Source organism: Castor canadensis, chromosome 11 (genome assembly GCF_047511655.1).
Source record: "Castor canadensis chromosome 11, mCasCan1.hap1v2, whole genome shotgun sequence".
Classification (NCBI taxonomy): domain Eukaryota; kingdom Metazoa; phylum Chordata; class Mammalia; order Rodentia; family Castoridae; genus Castor; species Castor canadensis.
The window spans coordinates 84,788,573-84,812,849 of NC_133396.1; the positions used below are offsets into that span (position 1 = coordinate 84,788,573).

The 24,277-nt window shown below is 34.4% G+C and overlaps 1 protein-coding gene across 7 annotated transcripts in view; it reads right to left on the minus strand.

Annotated features, from left to right (window-relative positions):
• Rasal2 (RAS protein activator like 2) overlaps positions 1 to 24,277 on the minus strand; it is a 330,973-nt gene that overhangs the window by 94,268 nt on the left and 212,428 nt on the right. The window contains exons 1-2 of one of the 7 annotated variants that reach the window (XM_074047359.1): positions 16,175 to 16,196; positions 15,388 to 15,507 (exon numbers count right to left, since the gene is read on the minus strand). The exons of the other annotated variants lie outside the window; for them this stretch is intronic. Coding sequence (XP_073903460.1) covers positions 15,388 to 15,507; positions 16,175 to 16,181 — 127 coding nt within the window. The 5' untranslated portion in view covers positions 16,182 to 16,196. Of the gene's footprint in view, positions 1 to 15,387; positions 15,508 to 16,174; positions 16,197 to 24,277 lie in introns of those variants that run through there. 7 annotated transcript variants of the gene reach the window in all.

The following is a 24,277-nucleotide window of genomic DNA, read 5'->3' on the forward strand; positions in this document are numbered from 1 at the left end:
TAAAATTAGTGCGCCTTTCCTAGTCACAATGTTAAATTATAATCATATTAAAATATACTCACTTTCTAAGGTAAGAGAAGAAACATACATTGTTTTAGTAGATAAAGTTCTTAAACTGTTTCATTAACTTCCTTTTTCTTTAAGAATTATATTTTCCATCTTTATATTGAAAAGCAAAAAAGATATGGTTAGATATATTTTTAAACCTGGTCACATTTAAAATTTTTTCTCTTCATTTTCTTTGCCATTGGGTATGAACTGAGATGAGGTAATAACTTACAATGATGAGAGCTAATCTCCAACACAGCTCCACATGGGGTGACTGAACAAAGAAAACATTTGGGTGCTTTTTTCTTAGCCCTTCTACCAACTACCTATGGGATTCTGTTAAAGCTCTATCACATTTCTTGTTCTAGTCTTCAGTATTTAATAAACTGGGTGATTCAGACCAATCAGAGATAAAGACAAGATTAATGAGTTTATATGACTTGATGAAAAAAGGGACTCTCTAACTTCAAAGTGTAGTAGTATTATAACAAATGTCATTTCCTTAAGATACATATTTTCCTCTATGTCATAATGTGCTTTCTTTGAAAAGTGTGGATAATTATAGGAGCAATGGTACTTTTGGTAAGGGATGTGCCTGTTCAATAAAGAGAAGTTAACCTCTGACTTAGAACTTAATAGTGTATCCATGGTCTTTGGTTTCCTGATAAGTGCATGGATATGGGAGCAAATGTCAAAAAAATTCCTGAATCTTTCTCTTATAAGGAAAGGAAATATTTACAATATCTCTAAGGAATAGTTTTTTTGGGTGATAGTGAATTCTAAATGATCATCTTCTTTCTGCATTTGCTAAAGTTTTATAATAAAACTATAGAGTATTATTTTAAAAAATCACAGATGCATCTTTACTCCTACTTGGCATTTGACAGGTGTTTAAAATATTTGTGAAATGGATAAATACAAGACTAAGGCTAAAAAATAAAGATTAGTATCATAAAACATAAATGAATTAAATTCTTTTAGCTTCATCTTCCATAGACAATTTTGATGAATCAAAAGATGTTATCTGCCCCACCATTAATGCTTTTAGGCTTTCCAAATGCTCTAGCTCACCAGTATCGTAATTGTTTTTGACTTGCACAATCCTTTTAGCACTTGGACATATAATTTCTGGTATTTTTCTTTAAATTTTAATATACTTTTATGCCACATTTTCCCCCAAGACTGTTAGCTAGGTTTTGTTTTATTTTGTTTTTAGGTGGTACTAGAGTTTGAATTCAGGGCCTAGGCAGGTGCTCTACCACTTGAGCCACTCTGCCAGCCTTTTTATTGTGTTGGATTTTTTTTTGAGTAGTGTCTCTGGAACTATTTGCCAGGTGGGGCTGGTTTCGAACTTCTATCCTCCTGATCTCTGCCTCTGGGGTAGCTAGGATTACAGGTGTAAGCCACCCACACCTAGCTTGTTAGCTAGTCTTGAGATTAGCTAGTTTAGAGCAGGCAAGCTACAGCACTTTGTTTGTGCCTATTATTGCCAATACACCTTCCCCTTTATGACTTACCTTCTACCCAAGTGTTAGACAATTTTAAGGTGAATTTAGTATGTACTTCTGACATTCTGTTTAAATCCAATGAGTTCTTGTGAGAATAGCATTTCTTAGTAAGTGAAAATTACCAACTGCATGTGTATGTGCACTTGTGCATGTGTGTGCATGTACATTTTGTAAGCTAGTCACTTGCTAATTCAACTTTTTCCTGAGTGTCTATGTGCTCAGATCAAAGAGGCTTCAGAAAAAAAGGAGAAATGGCTCTGTCTTTGTGAACTTACAGGAATTTAAGAGGCAAATAATATGAAATACTGTGTTTTAGAAGTTGGTAACTGTTTTAGGGAAATAAAAAGAAAAAGAGATGAGGCATAGTAATTTTAAGTAGGTAGCTGCATCACAAAGATAAGGTGTGAGCCTTGAGATTTATCAAAGAATACCACAGGCAGAGGGAAGTCAGTACAAATCTTCTAGGGTCAAATGCAGCAGGGAGCCTAGTGGGACTGTGTACCAGTGAGTGAATGTAGGTATAGGTGATAAAGTGTGACAGGAATTGAGGCAGGTGTGCTCAGATCAGGTAGGCCTCATGAGACTTTTTACTCTGGAATGAAAACACACCTAGTCAAATATACTTTACCAAAAGTGAAAAATCAAACTGCATAGAAAGCCCATAGGTATTCTCCTACTGGTATTTTCTGAATCCTTTTGGTTCTTTTTGCGGTACTGGGGATTGAACCCAGATCCTCATGTATGCTAGGCAAACACTTAACCACCAAGCTACATCCCCAGTCCTTAGATTATTTCCTTTTCAGGATTTTGAATAATGAATGTAATTCAGGACAAACCTATAGCATGATTATGCTTGGAAAAGAATAAGGGGAGTGTTTATCATACTAACTGATATGTTCCAAAAGCCCCTGAAAATACTGTAAATAAGGTATGTATTATATAATAATATTATAGTTAAATTATCTTAAGCATCAACTACTTTAACTTTTTGTTAAGTCTCATTTAACTAAATTTCATACATAGCATCATGTCATATTTGCATATACTGAGCATGACTAACAGCTAAATGTTATTAAATCTGGTATCTACCATTTTAAGAGTTAGCTATCATAGTTTAACACAGGTAAAAAATGATTTTAAAATACTTTTATAAAAAGAAAAAACATACTACAAAAGCTACTTTAGTACATCTTTTATGATTAATTTGAATAAGAAGGAAATTTTATGACAATTTTAGCTAACATTGAATGATTGTTAGCTAACATTTGTCTAGCATTTGTCTTACTTAAGTCCTTGCTGCAGCTCCTGAAGTAATAACAATTATTATTCTCTTTGATGAGGATGGAGATAAAATATAAAAGGGAATAATCTTAACCTTATGAAAGTAACTTCAGAAAATTCAGCAGGAAAGGTGAACAATATGTAGAAAAATATAAAGTTTTACTTTGGTGGACAATGATATAAGAAATGAAAATACCACAGCAACACTCTAGGGTTAGAGAAGACATTGTGTTTACAGATGCAGTCACTTTGGCATATAATATGTCTAAGCACTTCATATTAATTGCAACACAAGCCAATTCCTAGTAATTTTGTGTACAAAATTATAAAACAGGAATAAGTATGAATGCTCTGCCAATTATAATTATTCAATTACCCACTTAATATTTTTGATGCCGAATTTAGGAAACAGATTTCTAATGTTATTTTCAAAAGGGGTATTCTTCAGTTCACTTCAAAAGCCTTTTAAAAATCAAAAACATTTCAACAAAGCATGATTAAAAAACTTAATACATACATACATACCAAAACTCTATTTCCATGCCTACCTATTCAAATCACTGAAATTTCAGCATGTATAGCATTGGTGTGAATAATTTCACTTCACTATAATCTATTTTCCTTTATATTATATGAATGATAATAACACTGAATAGGATGAGATATGTCAGTGGCTCTAGTTATTAATGAATGAGATAAACAAGTAATTTCTCTCTCCATACTATGAATTCTAAATTAGGAAGATTTTTTTCCCATAGGAGACACAGAAGTACATTTAAGAAACAGTACTGGAAGGATGGAATAGTAAAAAGAAATGGGTTTATATCTCTTCAGTAAAGAAGGGCTTTAATAAGAAATGGTGAAATGTGAAAGAAAAAAAGTTTTGACAATTAATTTTTATAAGTCTTGTTGGATGATTCAATGGAAGTTTAGAGGATTCAATGGAGTTAGAAGGCTGGCAGAATGGCCAGGTAGAGTGCCTGCCTTGCAAGCATGAGGCCCTGAGTTTCAATCCCAGTACCGGCCAAAAAACATGGAGTTAGGAAGCAATTATTACAAAGCAAAAGTGACAAGAACTAAAAAGAAACTTTACTACATTTATATAGTTGCTAATACCAAAGCACCTGGCATTTTACAGACTTTATTCACCACTTTCAGTGCAACATTTTCTGATGTACCCTATTTTTACTGCTGTAAAGCCCATGCACTGAGAGTCATCAGCTGCTCTGAAATACAGATTCCCAGAGCCACTTTAATTCATCCAATCTGTATCACTTAGATTACAGTGCTTCACTGAAACAAGCAGTCCTTTCAAGTTTGCATGCCCCAGACACTCTGATATGTACAAATTGGTGCTAAGTACAGAAATGTGATGAACTCACAAAATGTAAAGCTATCTAATCTCCTCATCTTTTCCTTGCTTCAACAAATATACTTATTATTACTATGTTAAAATGTTATTCTTATTAATATAATAGGCAAGCAAATTTCTGTGAGGGCAAGGAATATGAACCCCACCCACAAGTATTTCATTCCTTTAACTTTAGGGCTCCATATGATAATGCTGAATGTGATGGCTAAGAATAGTGTTGGTGCAAATATAACAATTTCAAATTAAACAGGCTACATAAGAAAACAGCTAAGGGATGTTAATGTGGCACCTTAAGTTTCAGATATAAAATATATCTCTGGTTCTTAGTGACAACAGTCAGGCATCTTAATGATAACTGCAACACCAAACCATCACTTACTACATGCTAAGTATTTCATATGAGTTATCTCTTTAATTTATAGAAAGATCCTTTGGAGTTGGAATTATGATTACGATTTTATAGACATGGAAACAAGATGTTCTAGTACTCTGCCCATATTTATTCAGCAGGTTAAGAGGCAGAAATGGGATGGGAACCAAGCAGTCGAGATTTAGACCTTGTGTTCTCTGTGTGTTTTGTATAATGGGTTGTGAAGGAGGAAAAAAAAAAGAAAATCAAGAGACTCTAGTTTTCTTATTTCTCTCCAAAAATAACTCAAAGAACTTTAACAATATAAACACAATTCTTCATATTTTAAAAAGAATTAAGTCGTATTTGTTGACGGGTTTACTATGAACAAAACTTGTCAAGGAAAACTCCATCCTAGAGTGCTGATGTTGGTAAGAATACATTAGAAGGGAAAAAGCAGAAGTGAGACCACAGGTAAAGAGGGAAATGGGTTACTTACTTCATAACAAAGCACAATGGTGAAAAACTGAACAGAACAGAAAACAAGGTATCAAGAGTAAAACATTCACAAAAACCCTCCAAAAAATAACATGCCCTTCAAATACTCCTAAAGTAAACTTCAATATACCTAAATGGAGACAAAATTTCTTAAGCAAATTCTGGGAGACAAACAGGTCAAAAGCATTAAACTCTTGGCGTTTTGCAAAGAACAATTTCTAAATAGCTAACAAAGCACTGTTTAGCCTAAGTGACTATTTTGAGCATTTCGATCTAGTTATTTGTAAGATGTAAAAAAATCTCACAGCTTCATTTTTTTTTTTTTTTTGGAGGAGTGGGGAATGGGTAGGTTTGTTCAACACAGGTTCTTGCTATGTAGCCCAGGCTGGCTTTGAAATCATGATCCTCCTATCTCTGATGCCAGAGTGCTAGGATTTACAGGTGTGAACCACCATGCTCAGCCTCACAGCTTCGTTTTGGTGAGGATTTCACACTTTCTAGGCAGGTGCTCTACAACTTCAGCCACTCCACTAGCCCTGTGAGTTATATGTTGTTATAAACTCTGGAAGATAATATTTTTTCAAATTTCTACAGATAGGACCGAAGACTTTTATCTCAACTTTTTTTTTATAACTAACTGATTTAATAATACATTATTATTAATATGCTTCATAATAATCAGTATAATCTAATCTATAGATATGCTCTAGGACCTTTAAACTTTCTGTAACTGTTTCAACAATATAATTGAGGGTATAATCTTAGATTTACTGACACCATGATTTCAGTATTCACTAACCATTAAAGAAAGAGTGATAGTCCTTGATTATGCCAAGGTCTTTTAAGACTAGCTTGGTCCACCCCACCTAACAGATATTGACAGAAAGCACTGAAAAGAATAAACACCCAAGACAGGCTAGTTGGAAGGCTAAAGCAGGAGGATCACAAGAGTCTAGGAGTTAGAGGCCAGCCTGGGCAATACAGCCAGCAACCATCTCAAAAAAAAAAAAAAAAGGTGCAGTGGGGAGGGAAAGAGGGAAAAAGAAGGGGGGGGGGGAGAGAGAAAGAATGAACATAAAAGTGTGTAGAGCTTTAATATAAATATGAAAACAATCATTTAGTGAGAACTAAATGCACATATGGTACTGCCTAAAACCAAAAGTGTTAATATACAACATCACTTATTAGTGAAGGTAACAGAAAAGGGAGGAACCTATATCATAATGGTTTGTGACCCCTTAGTTACCAAACCTTGCCAAGTCTATCTTTGAAATGTCTGTCTTTATTTCCACTACTACTTACCCTCCTAATCTTTTTATCTTCTTATGAAGATTACAGCAGGGATCTCCTAATTTATCTCACTGACTCCTCTTTCTGCTTAACACTCTTCTGCTCTTCATTACCAGAGGAATTTCCCTAAAACATTACATTCTTGATGGAATTATCTAAAGACCTTTAGACAATCATGCATTTAAAAAATTGCTTGGTCCTACTTTACATGTTCACTTTTTTCTGCCAACATTTTCCAACAATTTGCCTCAGTCAGATGATCTCTAATCTCAAATTGGCCATGTTTATTTCCTATTGTCTGTTTTTGCTAATGTTTCACCTATCTCTCAAACTTTAAGATGACCTTCGATTCGTCTTCTTCCATAAAACCAGGAGTAATTATTAACATTTCTTTGATTCCAATTAATGCATTTATATAGGTCCATATTACTAGATCACATGTTCTCTAGTTTTGGTTACTAAACTAAATGATATTCCCGAACAATACCAGTGTTCTGCATTTGAGATTTTATGCTCTAAGATTTCAACAGTGATCTGCTCTAAGTTTTCAGACAAAATGAAACAAAACAAAACATTCTTAGCAGTACTGAGGTTTAATTCAGGGCCTTGTGCTTGCAGGCAGGCGCGGTGCCACTTGAGGCATGAGCTAGTCCTTTTACTTTAGTAATTTTTTTATTAGGGACTTAAATACATGCCCTGGCCACTTGGTCTGAGATCCTCTTAATTATGCTCCAGTACAGCTTGGATGTCAGACATGCAACATGTTCAGCTTTTGTTGGTTGAAATGGGGTCTTAAGAACTTTTTGCCTGGACTGGCCTCAAAATTCGATCTTCCCAATCTCTTTCTCCCAAGTATTTAGGAGGCATAAGCCACCATGTCCAGCTAGACAAAACAAATTTTGACAGAATCATCTCAATTTTAAGTATTTCTCACATGGTGTTTTCATAAACTATTTGTGCCCATAGTTGCTTTACTATGGGAGCACTGAAACAAAATAAAAGTTTCTGCTGGGTATTGAGGGGGGGAGCGGGAGGGGGTGGAGTGGGTGGTAAGGGAGGGGGTGGGGGCAGGGGGGAGAAATAAACCAAGCCTTGTATGCACATATGAATAATAAAAGAAAAATGAAAAAAAAAATAAATGCATATATGCAGTAAAAAAAAAAAAAAAAAAAAAAGCTCTACCATATAATCTATCCCAATTCTGGATATACATCCAATGGAAATGAAATTAGCATAACAAAGAGATACCTGCATGCCCATTTTATTGCAACAGCATATGTGGAATCAGCTTAGCTGTCCATCGTCAGTGAATGGATAAATAAATGTGAATGTGGTATATATGGTCAATGGAGTAGTACTCAGTCATAAAGAAAATCAAAGCCATAATTTTCAGCCAAATAGATGGAATTGAGTGGTGTTAAGCGAAATAAGCCAGACATAAAGAGACAAGCACTGCATGTTGTTGTTTCTCATATGTAGAAGCTAAAAGAAGTTGATCTTAATGCAGACCAGTGATTACTAGAGGTTGAGAAGGATGTGTGTAGTGGGGGAGAATAAATATAGGTTGTATTTGATTGGTGCTTGCTGTATGCATGTATGTAAATATCATTCTGAACTCCACTAATATGTGCAATTAATACACATTAATCAAAAATGAAATAAAGCCAAGTGTGGTAATAATAAAAAAAAAGATAATAAATAATAATTTGTTAAAGTGGTACTGGGGGTTGAACTCAGGGCCTCACCCTTGCGAGGCAGGTGCTCCACCACTTGAGCCACTCCACTAGCCTGGGTAAATAAATTTTAACTAAACAACTAAAAAACAGCTAAGCATACTTAGTTTGGACACCTCTCCTCTCTGCATTAATAGACATACGCTTATAATTCTGTTAGGTGAGCCAAACAGAATTGCTTTTGGGGGGAGCAGAAAAGGAGTAAAATTTCAGCATTCCATAATTTGCAATAAATTAATAACTTTTTAGTTACTTCTAACTCACACATGGAATTAAATTCTATGGTATGGTTAAGTTTAAGAGTCACATGCAAACATTCAAGAGTCACTTGAAACATTAGCCATAGTAGAAATTTTGATAAATAAGCTTTGTAGGTTAGGTTTAAAAGTTTTGAGGTTTTTCCTTCTATGCATCATTGTATTTAAAGCTTCTACTTAAAATATTTTATTAAGAAGTATATTTAAGTATAAACCAACCAGGTTTGAGTTTTGATGGTTTCTTATTCAGTTTTCATTTTCATAGTTATCTGTTCTTAATTTCATAGTTACTTGCTTAATTTTTTTTTAGTTTTATATCACACATTTCTGTTGGGAAAAGTTTTGAAAGAATACATTCTGTTCTAAGGAAATCTCCTAAACAAAGGATGCTTAGACAAAAATTGTGAAGGAACCATAACTACCCCTGAAGCTCAGTATGGATTCAGTACCTATGTTTTAGCATAGGTCTCAGGTATTGTTTATTTTTAAATTTAGATACTAGAATGCTAATTTATTCATATGCTATGAAAAAGTGAATTACTGATTCAAATTATTATTATTATTATACAAAGTACTGGGATTTGAATTTAGGGCCTACACCTTAAGCCACTCCACAAGCCCCCTTTTTTGTGATAGGTTTTTCGAGATAGGGTCTCACCAACTATTTGCCTGGGCTGCCTTTGAACTGCGATCCTCCTGATCTCTGCCTCCTGAGTAGTTAGGATTATAGGTGTGAGCCACTGGTGCCTGGCCTGATTCAAATATTAATGCAAGTATGATCTGGCATTTATTCTTTTTCTGAAATCAATCTATGAGAAATCAAAAGATAGTCACTGGTAGATTATAAACTACTGATTTAATATCTTGAATGGTTCTATGTAGCAAATCAAATCACATTTTATCACTTCTACAGTCAATTTTAATAAACTATATTTTTCTTTAAAATGTCCATCTTATCTAAAATTTCAAGTATATTATCATAAAGTTATTATGATAGCCTCTAATTTTTAAGTCTTTAATTTTCTGTAATTATTTCCTTTTTCATATCTAGCATTATTCATACTCTACCTTTTGATCAAATCTTAGCATGTTTATCTTTTGGGGGGGTAGGACTAGGGTCTGAACTCAGGGCTTCATGCTTGCAACACAGGTACTTTACCCTTGGAGCCACTCCTCCAGACCATTTTGCTCTGCTTATTTTGGAGATGATGCCATGTGAACTATTTGTCCAGGCTAACCTCAAATCATGATCCTCTAGATGTCAGCCTCCCAAGTAGCTAGGATTACAGATGTGAGCCACCAGTGCCTGGCTGTTTATCTATTTTCATTAGACTTTCTATAGAAACAAATTTTGGCATTACTGATTATATTGTGTTTATTTCTATGTTCTAGTTTGCCATTATCTGCTCTCATCTTCTTTGTATCTTTCCCTAAACTTTCTTTGGGTTTAATTCTTCCTTCTTCTCAATTTTTGAATCAAATGCTTAGCTAATTTTTAATCTTTCTTCTATTCATAATAGACTATAGATTTCCCTTAAAAACAATTTTAACAATATGCCACAAGTTCTGGTATGTACTATTTTCAGTATTATTTAGTTCTAAGCAACTTATAATTTCCTTTATGTTTTCTTCTTTGACTAATGAGCTATTTGTGAGTAACTTTGAGATAATTTTCTATTGCTAATTTGTAATTTAGTTCAAGTATCAGAGAATGCAATTTGCATGATGGAAATTTGTTGAGATTTATCTTCTACTTCAGTCTATTGTCAGTTTTTATAAAGATTCCACATGTGCTTGAGAAGACTATTTAATTGGAGCTAGGAGTCATACCTGTCAACTTGAACTTATTGTGAGGTTTCAAGTCTCTTAGAAACTTAGAAATATTTAAGATGCCAAATTTCATTCTTCTATTTTTCATTAAATTACTTCAGTAATGAAGTGAAATCATTTAAATTCAGCTTAGAAAATATAAAGTAGTAAAAACTGTACATTGAATAGTTTCCTTCCTATAAGGAAATAACCTGGAATTTGGAAAGTCAAATCATACTATACTGACAACTGCAAATGGAAATGAAACATGAAGAAAACAGCAAGATGGAGGAAAAAAGTAGCTGACAAAAGTAATTCAAACAATTTTGAAAAGAGCTGAATTTTAAACTTCTGAAATCTGGATAACATTCATTCATTCAAAGAAAGTTTCCGCCGCCCCCCCCCCCCCCACCTTAGTACTGGGTTTTGAACCTGCTTGCCAGGCAGGTGCTCTACCACTCAAGCCATTCCCCAGCACTTTTTTGCTCTATGTGTTTTTATTTTTCAGATACGTTCTGGTACTTTCTGCCTAGGGCTGGCCTTGGATGATGCTCTTCCTACCTAAGCCTCTTGTATAGCTGGCATTATAATGTGCACCATCATGCTTGATTTGTTTGTTGAGATGGGGGTCTCACTAACTTTCTGCCCAAACTGGCCTCAAACCACAATCTTAGAAGCATGAGTAGCTAGGATTACAGAAGTGTGCCACCACACCCAGATGAAAGAAAATTTTATTAAGCACCTACTCACTGCTATTCTGGAAGATGCATAATAATAACAGAAAATCCCCATCCACCAATATCAGTAGGGAATTAGATGGTTTCACAGATAACATAAGTTGGTGCACAAAAAGCTAACTCTAATACATGACTGTGTGTGATAAATGCCTTAAGACAGAAAGTATCTCCCCATTTTCCTCACTTTCTGTTGCTGAATCTCTGCATATATATTTAGTTTCTGTAGGAGTTTCTGCCTTCTTCCCTCAAAAGGTGAATCCTGTGCTTTTAATTATATCCTCACCCTTAAACTCAGGAAAGAATTTGTCCTCTCAGTCATTCTCTTGTAACTCAATACTGTATTCTCTCCTCTACCTAAAACTATGTACAATTCTCCCTACTTTTAAAAAGGACACAGTTTTCTTTCTGTCACAGGTTGTTTCAGGCAAGAGACTTACCCTATGACTCTCACTGTCTTACTAAACAGTATCTATTTTGTTATTATTAACATCTGACTCCTCCCTCCTTCCTTTACTGAAATGAAGTTGATCCTTTCACAGGTTATCCAAATCCAGTGGTCTTATGTGACTTCGGTCTGGCTTTTGAAATCACTGGCACCACTGGGCCACATTATTTACCTTCTCTTTCTTAGCACCAGGATAGCACACTACTCTGGCCATTCACTCTGTATCTCTTCTTCCTTTCCTCATATCCCCAAATGTGGGTGTTCTTCAGGGTTCAGTCCTGTCCCTGCCCTCTGCTTTTTCTTGACAGTCCTCAGTAGTGGACTAATCATAGATGCTTTGAATGTTAATTATCTTTCTTCTCTAGATGAATGACTTTTAAATCTTGATCTCTACCTGTGACTTCATTCTAATCACCAAATCTGTATTTCAATCTGGAAGTGTACCAGTCATCTCAAACTCAATATATCTCAGTGGAATTCATCACTTTTCATCAAAAATCGATTCCCTTAAAAACAAATTAAAAAGGCAAAGAGAGTACAAGCCATATCACAGCATAACTGGCAACTGAATAGGGGAATAAAATGAGTCAAAGACAATTTTTGATCCTGGAAGAATAGTGGTACTATTAACAGAAATTGAAAAAATGAGAAAGGGAGGCATATTCTGAGGGAAGATGGCTTCCCTCAGATTTTGGATGCAGTAGGTGCATATGACTGGTACACATCATCACTGTACACATTTCAGTACACCAGGACTGTACTGAAATATAGTACTGGTGACTAGATATGAAGTCATAGGTAGAGCTCAGTTTTGATCTGATATGTGCAACATTCATCTGCACTGGGAGTGTTCTAGTTGCTGAAGAAAGAGGACTGAGCCCTGTGGAGGCACTCATAATCTAGTTTTATTGATAAGTAAGTAAAAATAATAATACAGGGACTGAAATATTATGATGGTGGCATTGTCATACTGGGACTACTATAATAGTTTTCAAACTGGCTTAACTGATTTTAGTCTTTTCCTCTACAGTGTTGCTTTTAAATATGCCTTCCTAACAAACATTTTGAACATATACTTTTCTTGCCATAGAATCTTTAATTCTTCTCTGCTGCTTTCAGCATAAAATTTCCATTCATTAGCCTGTCATGAAAGGTTTTGCAGTGAGCCCCCCAAATACCCTTCAGATGTTAACTCTTATTACTCCTTTACATGAATTCCATTCCTTTCAACAGTTTATTCATTGAACCTGAAAATAATTTAATATTCCTCATGACACCTCTTTCATATAAAAAACCCTACCATTTTCATTAAAATCTACTCTACCCTTTTGACATTCACATTAAATCCTATCTCTGTAAAGCAATCTTCAGTGTCCTTAATCAGAAATGAGGGCTCCTGTCTACAAACTCCTAAAGCAATTTTTGCATGAAAATATAATTTCACAATTAGATTCTGCTTTATTTTCTCTGGAATTATCATTTAATCTTTCTATTTTAACTTGTTCATAGTTCATATTTTCTCCAGTCAAACTGTCTCTCACAAATAGCTTTCTTTATCGTATACTTCTTTGTAGCCAACTATAGCACCTTAAACACTGTATTTATTCATGAGTAAGTTTTGAATCAGGGATAGAGTACTGACAGAACAACAGCATGTGCAATGGTAGGAAAGGGAAATGTTTGTTCAAGAGATAGAAAGTTAATCAATTTAAATTTTGGCAATCCTCCCCAAACGAACGGTGGAATGTCAGGTAGAAGTGCCAAAATAAGTTTCTCAGTAGGAATATTTGGTCTTTAAAACTTTGTCTGATGGGGGACAAAGAAATCATGAAAGGTTTTTGAGTAGAATAATGAACAGGGCAGAGTTTTGTGAAGTTTCACCAAACTGGCTATGTGTTAAATTAATAAGAGGGCCTGAACATCAGTTAGGTTGTTATTGAAGTAGAGGCTAACCACCACAAAGAACTTTTTTTTACATTTCTTCTTCTAGACTAAAATGTGCTTTCAGATTCCATAAGCAAAGAAAGCAGTTTGATAGGTTCCTTGACACAATGTCTTGATTTTTTTCATTCTATATTCACCATAAAGCAGATTCATTTATTTACTTTTTCCTTGGTATCTTCATTGGGAAAAGTGTGTTCTCATTAATGGTAACTATATTAGCAAATGACTCACTGGAAGGGTTTTGCTGAATCCTTAAGCTATCACAAGCTACATTTCAGAGACTTTGGCTCCTGCTTCTGGAGCAAAAGTTTAGTAAATATTCATTTACCACAAATGGAGATGTTTGCTACCTATGGTTGGGAGAAAGCTTCAATCCTAAAAATAAGATTTGCTGACATCTAGGGCTTATCCCTGCCACAGCAGAGCATGGGATAGCTACATGGTTCTCTATTCACTTAGCAACTGAACTTTTTGTAGCCTTTATGCAGAATCATGACCCTGACTTACCTATGTTTTATCTACTACTCATGTAAGGTTTCCTTCTATTAGGTGGATAATTGGGAATTGATTACTTAATTTATAGAAATTAGCAGTTCTCTTCTAAGTAAGTTCCAATATCCTTTGCATTTATTACCTCCATTTGTGGATAAATAGGAATTAAGGGAATTTACTAATTCACTAATCAGAGGACAGAAGCAAGGATTCATCTGGGTGTTTTTTTATTTGCTCATCTCTATTATTTGGTCATATTCTTTCTAGGCATAGTGAGATAACAGGGTGGAGTGAGGTAGGATTTGAAGGCTAGATAGTTTGAATTTGTAAAGGTATTCAAGAGCAAGGAAAAGATGTTTAATGATGATTCTGCCTTCCTTTCCTATGAGGAAGCAGGATCTAACTTTTTGGTTTTACTTAGGGATATCTGTATTTGCTTTTCTTCACTGATGCTCCCCCAACTTATGCTTCCGTATATATACATGTGCATGTGTCAGGGGAGGGAAATGGGAAACAAATGAGATTGGCTTTAAAGAAACCAAGACTTAAAAGGCATATATATTTCATAAAGTTATTCAAATGCCCAAGATAAATGAGGCTATGATAAAAAAAATTAACACCTTAATATATCTATCCAAGTATAAAATTAGAAAAGACCTAATTAGAATGACCCTTTATATCTAAACTGCATGAAAATAAAATCATTTACAGAATGCTAAGATTGGCAACAAAACTGAATTAAATAAAACAAATAGAAACTTATGCTAAATATAAGAAAAATGTTCAAATAATAGTAGAGTCATTTGAACTGGCCGAAGACTATCCAAAGGTCTTTGTGAATATTCAGGAGGAATTAGAAGACTACCTAATTTTTGTCCTTTTATAACAGAGGTATAGCTTTATTTAGGCAAGTTTATTATGAGATAAGATAAATTTGAAGTTAATTATTAATGAACAGAAGTACTCACAGTAGGACTTCTGTAAGTATCAAGCTTTCCTATCACATTTCAGATATGGTTGTGTTTATAACCTAACTTTCCCAGTTATGTTTTACTATATCAACAATTCCACACTCAATAATGGCTACTTCAAAATTTATTAAAAAGCATCCATAAATGTTAAGTTAAAGTAATGGCTGGTCCGTATGTCCTATTTTATACGCTCAGAAGAAATCCGACATGAGCATTACAAATATTTCACACTTTCATACAAGCTACTTCTTGATTCCTATATTGGCTTTTTATGCTCAAATAGCCAATTTCCACTCTCACACAGCAAGTCTCACTATCACTGTTTTGAGAATAGAGTAAAACAATGTATTTTGGCTAGGAGAAGTTATCTAAACACCATGAACAGCTGGCCAGATGATATGAAGAGTCTTGTATGGAGCTAGTATTCTTTGTTACAGCAAAGCAAACTGTCTCTTATTTCTCACAGCCAGTGTTGACTGCATTACTTCCACAGACACCAACAAAACCCGAAAAGCAAACAACTTAAATATATTTTCTTAATCCTCCCACCCTCTAATCATTCAAAGGTGAATTTATAAAATTTGGGGTATTATTCTCCAAAGTAAGAAGTTTGGACAACAAAGGGTTAAAAGAACAAGCAAGCCCTACCGTACCCAGAAATGACAGAAGGCTCTTCTCCTCTTCGGTGCTACTATCCAACCACTCCGCCACATCACCAGGGGAAAGGAGACTCATTCTCCAGCCAGAAAACTTTTCCATACAGAGCACAATTACTGAATGATGAGTGGGGGAAAAAAGGATACAAAGACTAAATTCTTGGGGGGTCCAACACTTAAACTGCTGGCTAGGCTATAATGATGAAAGAGAAAATGTGATCCTCCTTCCACTCTGAATTCTGTCTCTGTGACATCAATCTAATACAACGGTGGGAGTAGGGGGAGGAAGAAATAGAGAGGGTTAAAAGAGGGTGGTAGAAAATAAGAGAAGAGCAATCTGTCCTCTGTCTCTTGGTTTTAAGCTTCAGCCTGAAAGCAAAAGCCAGGAAAAAATTGAATAATGATTTGTGTTTAATGATAGGAGAAAGCACAGGAAAATGAAGAATAAAGACATTCAAAGAAAAAGAAACAGGTTCTTACAGTGGAAGCAGCTTAGATAACCAGACAGCACAATAGCTAATCAGTTAAGTAAAGCACATCATCAAACAAAAACAAAGATAAAAGAACAAACTCAGCATTTTGTTTTGTTCAGAGGAGAAAGGTTTTCAAATTTCCTTTCAGTCATCCACAGCACTGTACCCCCTTAACCCCTTCCTGCTTTAGTGATTTCAATAGCATCCCAGCCCCCTTTAGGAAGAGCTCCTGTGAGCAAAGGCAGGTTGATAAATCTGTGAATAGGAAGCTCTCATCCCTCCTTTCTTCTCCTCCTTCATCCCTCCCCCACCTCGCATGGCGACTGCATTGATCGACAATAATGGAATCTGTAACAGACTGCCAACAGCAACATTAAGGATATTACAAGTCCACTTCATAAGAATTCGAGCTGGTGGTCGGAACTTGGGGGCAATTCTGGGCTTCTAGTCAATAGCTCTTTCTTTGTGAGAAAGAAAAGGGGGGGGGAGAGAGAGAGAGAGAGAGAGAGAGAGATTGAAGGAAATAAAGCTGAAATCTGAAAGAGGTAGAGAAGTAAGCTTGTTAAATCACCAACATACCAAATGATTGTTCTTTGACTCCTGTCACTTTACACTGTCACTGTGAAGGAGTCAGATCCAGATGAACTTTCCATATGATTTATATCACATATTTACATGGTTTGATTTAAGATGATTTCACAGTTTTAAACCTTATTAACAGGCAGAGAAAAAGAGGGAGATAATGTTCAGAGACCCTTATATTACTAATATCCCTGTTTCTGGAGACTGATTAGGCTTGTTGCTATAAGAAAATAGTATTTTAATAAAAATAGGTATTTTCCCTATATTAATAAAATATCAGTTCCTTTCCCAATAATCTATTTTTTCCTTCTATTCTAGGCATCTTCACTTAGTGCGAGATTCTCATTGTTTAAGAGTTAGCACCTTCTTAATATATCCTGAATCTATAACTTTCTCTCCATGTTTACTTCAGCCTTCATTATTTCAGCTGTATTCTAGTTCACTTTGCCTGTAAGTTGCCTGAGAACATAGACCTTGTTTTATATTAATCTTTGTAATGCTAGTCACTAGATCAGTACCACATATTTAGAAGGTGCTCACTAAATACTTGCAAAGTTGGCTGTTCTAAAAGTTGTAACTGGCAGAAGATAACAGTCTCACAGGTATTTAAAAGTAGTTATAGCTATCGTACCACACAATATAAAGCAAAGGCCAAAAAGTATTATGAACTCATGCTTAGGTAAATTTTGATTTTATTACTCAAAATAACTACATGAAATTGGAAAGTAGTGGTAAATTACTGTGAAAGACATTTTATGAAAATCCATAGGTATCTTATCATGGATGGATAATCCCTTTGCAATGACTTCATGGCACACCAGTAGCCCAGGTTAGAAATCACTGCCTGGATGATCACATTCAAACTTGTAAGTATGATGCGGCTTTTCCTGAGGGAGGGACCCAGACTCCCCTGTCTCAGCCATGCTGTACTCAGCCTTGCTTCCATGCCTTTGCATGCTTCACTAAAAGTGGCAGAAAAATTAATTTGTTTTGTTCATTTGTGTATTCCTACTGTCTAGGACATTATAACCAGTAGGTGCTCAAAGATTTTTGATGAATGACTTTGGCACCTCAAAGAGGGTATCACTATTGTGTGTGTGTGTGTGTGTGTGTGTGTGTGTGTGTACGTATGTACTTAATGACAATTTCAAGCTGATTCATTGAGACTCAGTTAGAATATTGTCTCTGCATGTTTTCCCTGACAACCAAAAAGCAGAGTTAATAGCTCTTGCATCCATATTTTCATAATTAATGCTCCTATTACTTCATTGTTAATGCTCCTTTATTGAAATTACTTGTTTATATAGCACTTGTTTTCTCCATTATACTTCATGCATTTGGAAAGCACAAACTGCATTCAATTCATTTTTTTCAAAAAGATTTTAATGCCCAAATATAGTAGATGACTTGTAAATGTTTATTGAAAATATATTATTAAAAGTGAGATTATAATTCCACATATCAAACATAGCTTAATACTATGGAATCTTACATATTCCTGATTTAAACAGTCACAGCATTAGTTTTATTATACCAAAGGAAAAAAAAACTGTATACTCAGAAAGATCATCAAAATATTCCAGCCTACAAATCTTCCCTGTAAATTGAGTTAGCAAATGAAGCACCCAGGTTAAGGTTCTGTATTGAAATTTTATCAGCATGTAAGATAACACATTGTTTTTTTCTGCTCACAATCAGAACTCAGCATGAATTAGGCCTTCTTATGTAAAGTTTTCTTTAAAAATAAAACAATGAAACTTCCCTGAATAGATAGCTCCCTCTTCAATTACTTAATATTCTTTATTTTCAGATTCATTCATTTAAGAACACTAGTGGTAATAAATGCCAACCACTGTTATATAGCTGTGAACAAAAGTTAAAATCTCTATATGTATAGAATTTATAGTCTATAGAAAATAGCAAAGAATAAACAAGATAAAAAAGTAAAATATGCACTGCTAGATGGTAAATAGTGCCAAGGAGAAAGTAAACCAAGGAAGAGGTATAATTTATGTTGGGGACATCTACAGTTTTAAAGAGGTTGGTCAGTTGACCTCATCGAGAGGTTGACTTTTGACTAAGTCCTGAAGTAGAAAGAGGGAACAACCAATTAAGAGACACAGAACCAACAAGAGCTTCTGTGCAGCTACACTGGAATGAGGAAGAAAAATATAAAATATCAGGTCTGTGAAGTCCTGAAGTCATGCAAAATTAATGTCTTTGATTCTTATTCTTAATTGGTGACAAGACTTGGAGGCAGGAATGTTACATAAGGAAATTTTTTTTTTTGTAATAATGGTTATCCTGAAATATAATTCACATACCACAAAATTCACCTTAAAAAAATTTTTTGGTGGGGGTACTGGGGATTAAACCTAGGACCTCACGCATGCCAAGGACAAACTCTATCACTGAGCTAAATACCCCTGCCCTGAAGTGGTTCTTATATATTTATAGAACTGGGCAAATATCACTATTGTTTAACCTTGGAACACTTAGAACATTTTCATCACCTCCAAAAGAAACTCTCTACTCAGTAGCAGTTACTCTCTATTCTCCTCGACTTCTAAGCTCCTAGCACTACTAAGTTTTGTTTTTATGAGTTTGTCTAACATAGATGTTTTATATAAATAAACTCATATAACATGTAGTCATCAGTGTTTGGTTTCTTTCCCTTAGGTGTATTCGTTTTAGCAATTACCAGTGCTTCATTACTTTTTAATGGCCAAATAATATTTTATTGATGGATATGAACATATGTGTACAAGTTTTTGTATGGAAGCACTAAAACTTTAAAGGAATATCCAATATAGATGTCTCATATAATTTTTTTTATATTTTTTGTCACAAAGGCTTTTAAAATGCTGTAGAAGAAGAGTTATGATCCTATTTTATAAGTACCACTCCTCCTCATCCATCTTGGATTTTCATTCTTCTTGATGAAACCAAAACCACTGACTGAGTCTCTTTTCTCCTGCTGTATTATTCTTGTATAGGGGAAAAGATTAACACTAGATACTCATGGTTCAGGACTGAAATATGACATATAATATATGACACAAGATTCCTAAATTATATCTAAGTTGGCAAGTTTGGTGGAGATAAATTTTTGAAAACTTCACACATTCTAGTCAGTTTAAAGCTTAAAAAAAATGACCAAAAAAGTTTGAAACTTTGACATAGTTTGAAAGTTAGTAAAAATGTGCAAGAATACTACAGGTACTTTTGCACATCCTTTTCCAGGTTTACCAGCTATTTACCTATCATGATAAAATAATGTTTCTTAAATTTTGAGGGATTTTTATTGAATATATTAACAATCAGTTAATTTCTACTGAATGTGCTAACATTCAATATACTGTTGTGATAAAGAATCCAAAGAATAACCAGTTTTTAAAAAGGAAAATAAGTGACAGGTAAAGTGACTGCACTTCTATCTTGTTATTCCTTCAGATACATACCACAATTTTCTCCAAAGAAGCTTAAAGTAAATGTCAAGCTACAACATTTTATTCTGATAGGAACAGAATTAAATACTCTGAAATCTACAGTTCAGCACTTTATATAGTACTCCAAATACATATACACCTCAAGCTACTTCTATATCCTATCAGTGAATGCTCTCACGTGGTTTTTGCTTCCACTTATATGACTTATATGATCAAGCTAATGACACTGATGAAGGTAAGCTGAGTTTTCATTTACTTGGATTTAGGGGCCAACACTTTGGACATGCAAAGCCACAGAGTAACAAGGATGTTAGTAATATGAAATGTATTACTACTGTGAAATTTTTAGTATATAGATAGAAGGTGCTTTGATATCCTTCAGATACTTTACATAAATGTAAAGTAATAAAAAGTAAGTTAGTAACTATTATAAAATAAGTACTCAAAAGAAATGTGCCAAAGACTAAAGGCAGATTCTGTTTAAGAAAGGTGATGACTATCTGAAATTAAAGATAATTAAATTCCTTAAATATTGAAGCTATACTCTTTTAAGAAAAAAATTAACTAAAATGACAGCTGTAGTTAATGAACAAGCAAGTCCTTAAAAAGATCTAAAAGGTAGATAATGCATAAATATTTAATTTTAGTTTTCCCCTAAAATAAAGTTAGACTATAAAATTAATTTTATCTTAAGTGTATACAATTCTTGAATATATTATTTAGCATCTAATTTAATATGAAGCAAATGGTAGCTAATACATATTTAGTGGGTACAGGGATGGATAAACCTAATACACCTAAAATTATTATGACTGAAAGCAAATTAGAAATCACTGGGATAATATCTTCTCTAATTATCTTTAGGCCCAACAATAATTTGTATAACAGGTCCAATGTGTTGTGTATGTCAAGTGCTTTACATGTTTAACTTCATTTACTCATAACAGTCTGTGAGGCTGTATGACGTTTTCCTCATTCTGTATGTGGGAAAGCTAAGGTTTAGAAAAAACTAAGGTTTAGAAAAGTGTCAGAATCATACAGCCAAACAGGGGGGTGGTGGTGATGGATGTTCCTGTTCGAGAGTTGATGCTCTAAACCACTTTCTATATTAAATGAGTTTCTACAGCATTTTTAGGTACTTTGGGTAAGTGAGGTATGAAAGATGGTGAACAGTCATGAAGCAGGAACTAAATTTGTTTTACTTGATCAATGATCTAAGAGACGACAACAAAGGTGAGAAAATTATACCAAAATCTAAAATCAGTAGCAAAATCAGGAAGACAGACTTCATAGTTACTAATACGAAAGAATGAAAATATCAACTTGAATTTTCCAGTACACAGACATTTGTTTTAGCCTTTTTCGCCAATAAAAGATTTTTAAGTCTGATTGCTTATCATGAGTATCTTTTAACAAACAGATTTCACTGACCATTAGTGCAATGTTTGGTACATAGTTGTTACACAAATGAATAAATATTTTTCTATGCCTCATTAAGATATTTGACAAAGTTATTTGACCCTAAAAGCATTTATTGAGACTGATGCTGTGTTTGAAAAATTTTCTACTGCAAGTCAATTTCTACCCATCATTTTAAGTAAAGACCCTAAAGTAAGGGAATGTAGGATTATTAGGAGAAAAATACAACAGTTGGTGAGCTTAGGAGAAAATCTAATTTGAGTATGTGGTACCTAATAAAAGTTAATGGGCAAAGGAGTCAATTTACAAAATAAACGGACAGTCAACAGATTGGGAGAAAATATTAGTGAGCCAAATATCTGATAAGTGGTTAATATCCAAAATAAAATCATACAACTCAACAGGAAAAATATATAACATGATTTAAAAGTGAGCAAAGGACCTAAATGGACATTTCTCAAAAAAAGACATAAAAATGGCCAACAGGTATATTAATCAGCTTAGGTGCTCATTAATAGATGAATGGATAAAGAAAATAGTATGTATACACAATGGAGTTTTATTCAGCTATAAAGAAGAACAAAATTATGCCATTTGCAGGAAAAATGGATAGAACTGGAGGTAATCATGTCAACAAAAAAGACCAGACTCAGAAAGACAAATAGTGTATGTTTTCTTATATAATCAGAATATGGCCAATAGGTTTATGAAACAATGCTTAACATCACTAAATATCAGAAAATACCAATCAAATCTACAATGAGGGCTGAGGGTGTGGCCAAGCAGTATAGCACCTGCCTAACAAGCAGGAGTCCCTGACTTCAAACCCTAGAACTACAAATAAATAAATACATAAATACTAAATAGATACTAATTATGGTCAAATATGTTTTACATATCTATCCATGTTTGTTCCAGCTCTTTGTAACAGATTTAAAAACTAACCATAGGAAATTAAAAATTTGTGTGTTTTTTTTTTTAAATCAAGAATGTTTTCTGAACACATCTTGATGCAGTGTATAACAATTCAGGTGACAACAGATATACTGAAATTTTTTGATAGTTGTGTTTTTAAATGTAGAAAGAGGGGGAGGGAGCTTTGAAACATTAAAGCTTTACCACTTGAGCCATGCCTCCATCTCCTTTTACGTTAGTTATTTTTTGGATAGGGTGTTGTGTTTTTACCCAGGAGTAACCTCAGACCATAATCCTCATACCTATGCTTCAGGTTTAGCTGAGATTACAGGCATGGTCCACCACACCCAGCTTTTTGCTAGTTCTTTTTTTGGCAGTCGTGGAGCTTGAATTCCTGGCCTCACACTTGCTAGGCAGGTGCTGTACCACTTGAGTCACTCCTCCAGCCCCCAACTTTTTTTTATTGAGATGGGAGTCTCACTATTTTTCCCAAGCTGCCCTTCAATCACAGTCCTCCCCATCTCTGCCTCCTGAGTAGCTGGGGTTACACAGGTGTTAAATGAGTTACATTACTAACTTACTTGGGAAATGTATTCACATAACAATGGAACACATAATATTTGTGCAATACAAAGATGAGTAAGGAAAAGACGTGTCTCAAGAGGTCCATGGTCTGCACTCCTTTTATAGCGTGCTTCATCAATGAAAACTTCATGTCTCTGGCACGAACATATTTATTGTAGGTCACGTACTTGGGCTCTAAATCTCTATAGTAAATATTAATGAAGTACACTTTTTCTTAGTTTGGATAAAAGCTAAAGGAATAAAGGCTGTACAATTTTCCTCTCACCAGAATGTACCCTGATCTATTTTGGAAAGATAAAAAATATGGGGCATACATCAGTGGCCTTTGCAGATATACACTAGAATGATGACAGTATTCTTTCTTTCAGAACCAGAGAATGTCCTTAGATTTCTAAGCACAGCAACAGGGCTATGCCTGTTTACTACTGAGTTGTCAGAATCAGCACATAAATTGAAACAGATTCACCATCTCAAGTACACATTTACTGAACCTTTTTACAGAAGAAAGACAGGCAGTGCACCTGCTTAACTCACATTCTCACATTCTCTGAAGAGTTAAGTGTGCTGTACTTATTTTCTCGTACCTATATATTGACAAAGTAATTTTAAACCACTGTATTTACTCTCAACTCTATTAACTGTTGTCAGAGTTGGCTATCTATCCAGATTTAATGACACAAAATATTCTCAAACTCTTTTTCATTCAGTCAAACTAAACAGAACCCTAGTAAAGGATACATTTTATTTTCTTCTTACTAGTACAGGTCTAACCTATAAGGGCATGATAAACGAAGAGTAAGGGGCTACTTAATTACTTGGAGGCATCATGGCTCAGAATTGTGTAAATAATCTATTCCCTATTTAGTTTGCTCACAGACTGGCATGATTCTTCCTCTTCTCTGCCTTTCAAACAGAATGTAAAGTTGGACATTTCCTATTGGCCTCAGGTTTTTTAAATATTGTTGTTCTGGGTGGAGGTACACTGTAGCATTTACAAAGTTCTTACAATATATTAAATATATCATACTTGAATTCACTCCTTCCACTAGTCTCCCTTTTCCTCTCCCTCCTTGGCCTCAAGTTTTAAATAATCTCAAATTAGACTAAGTAGCCCCACATTTAAAAGAAATTATAAAATAATTGGACTCAAATACCTCTTCAGGGCTTATCAGGAAATGGCCTCAAGTAGGCAGTGGCTCATGCCGCTGACCGTTTTTGAAGTAGCAATTATCGATCATGGAGTTGTTGATGTAATAAACACATAACTGGGAAAGTTAGGTTATTAACCCAGTCATATTTAAAATGTGATAGGAAGGCTTGATACTTATAAAACTCCTACTGTGAGTACTTCTGTTCATAATTGACTTTAAATTTATCTTTCATAAATTTTGTCTCATAGTATTTGCCTAACTATACCTTAATTATAAAATTCTTTATTATTAAAATTTAGGTTGTTTTCTAATT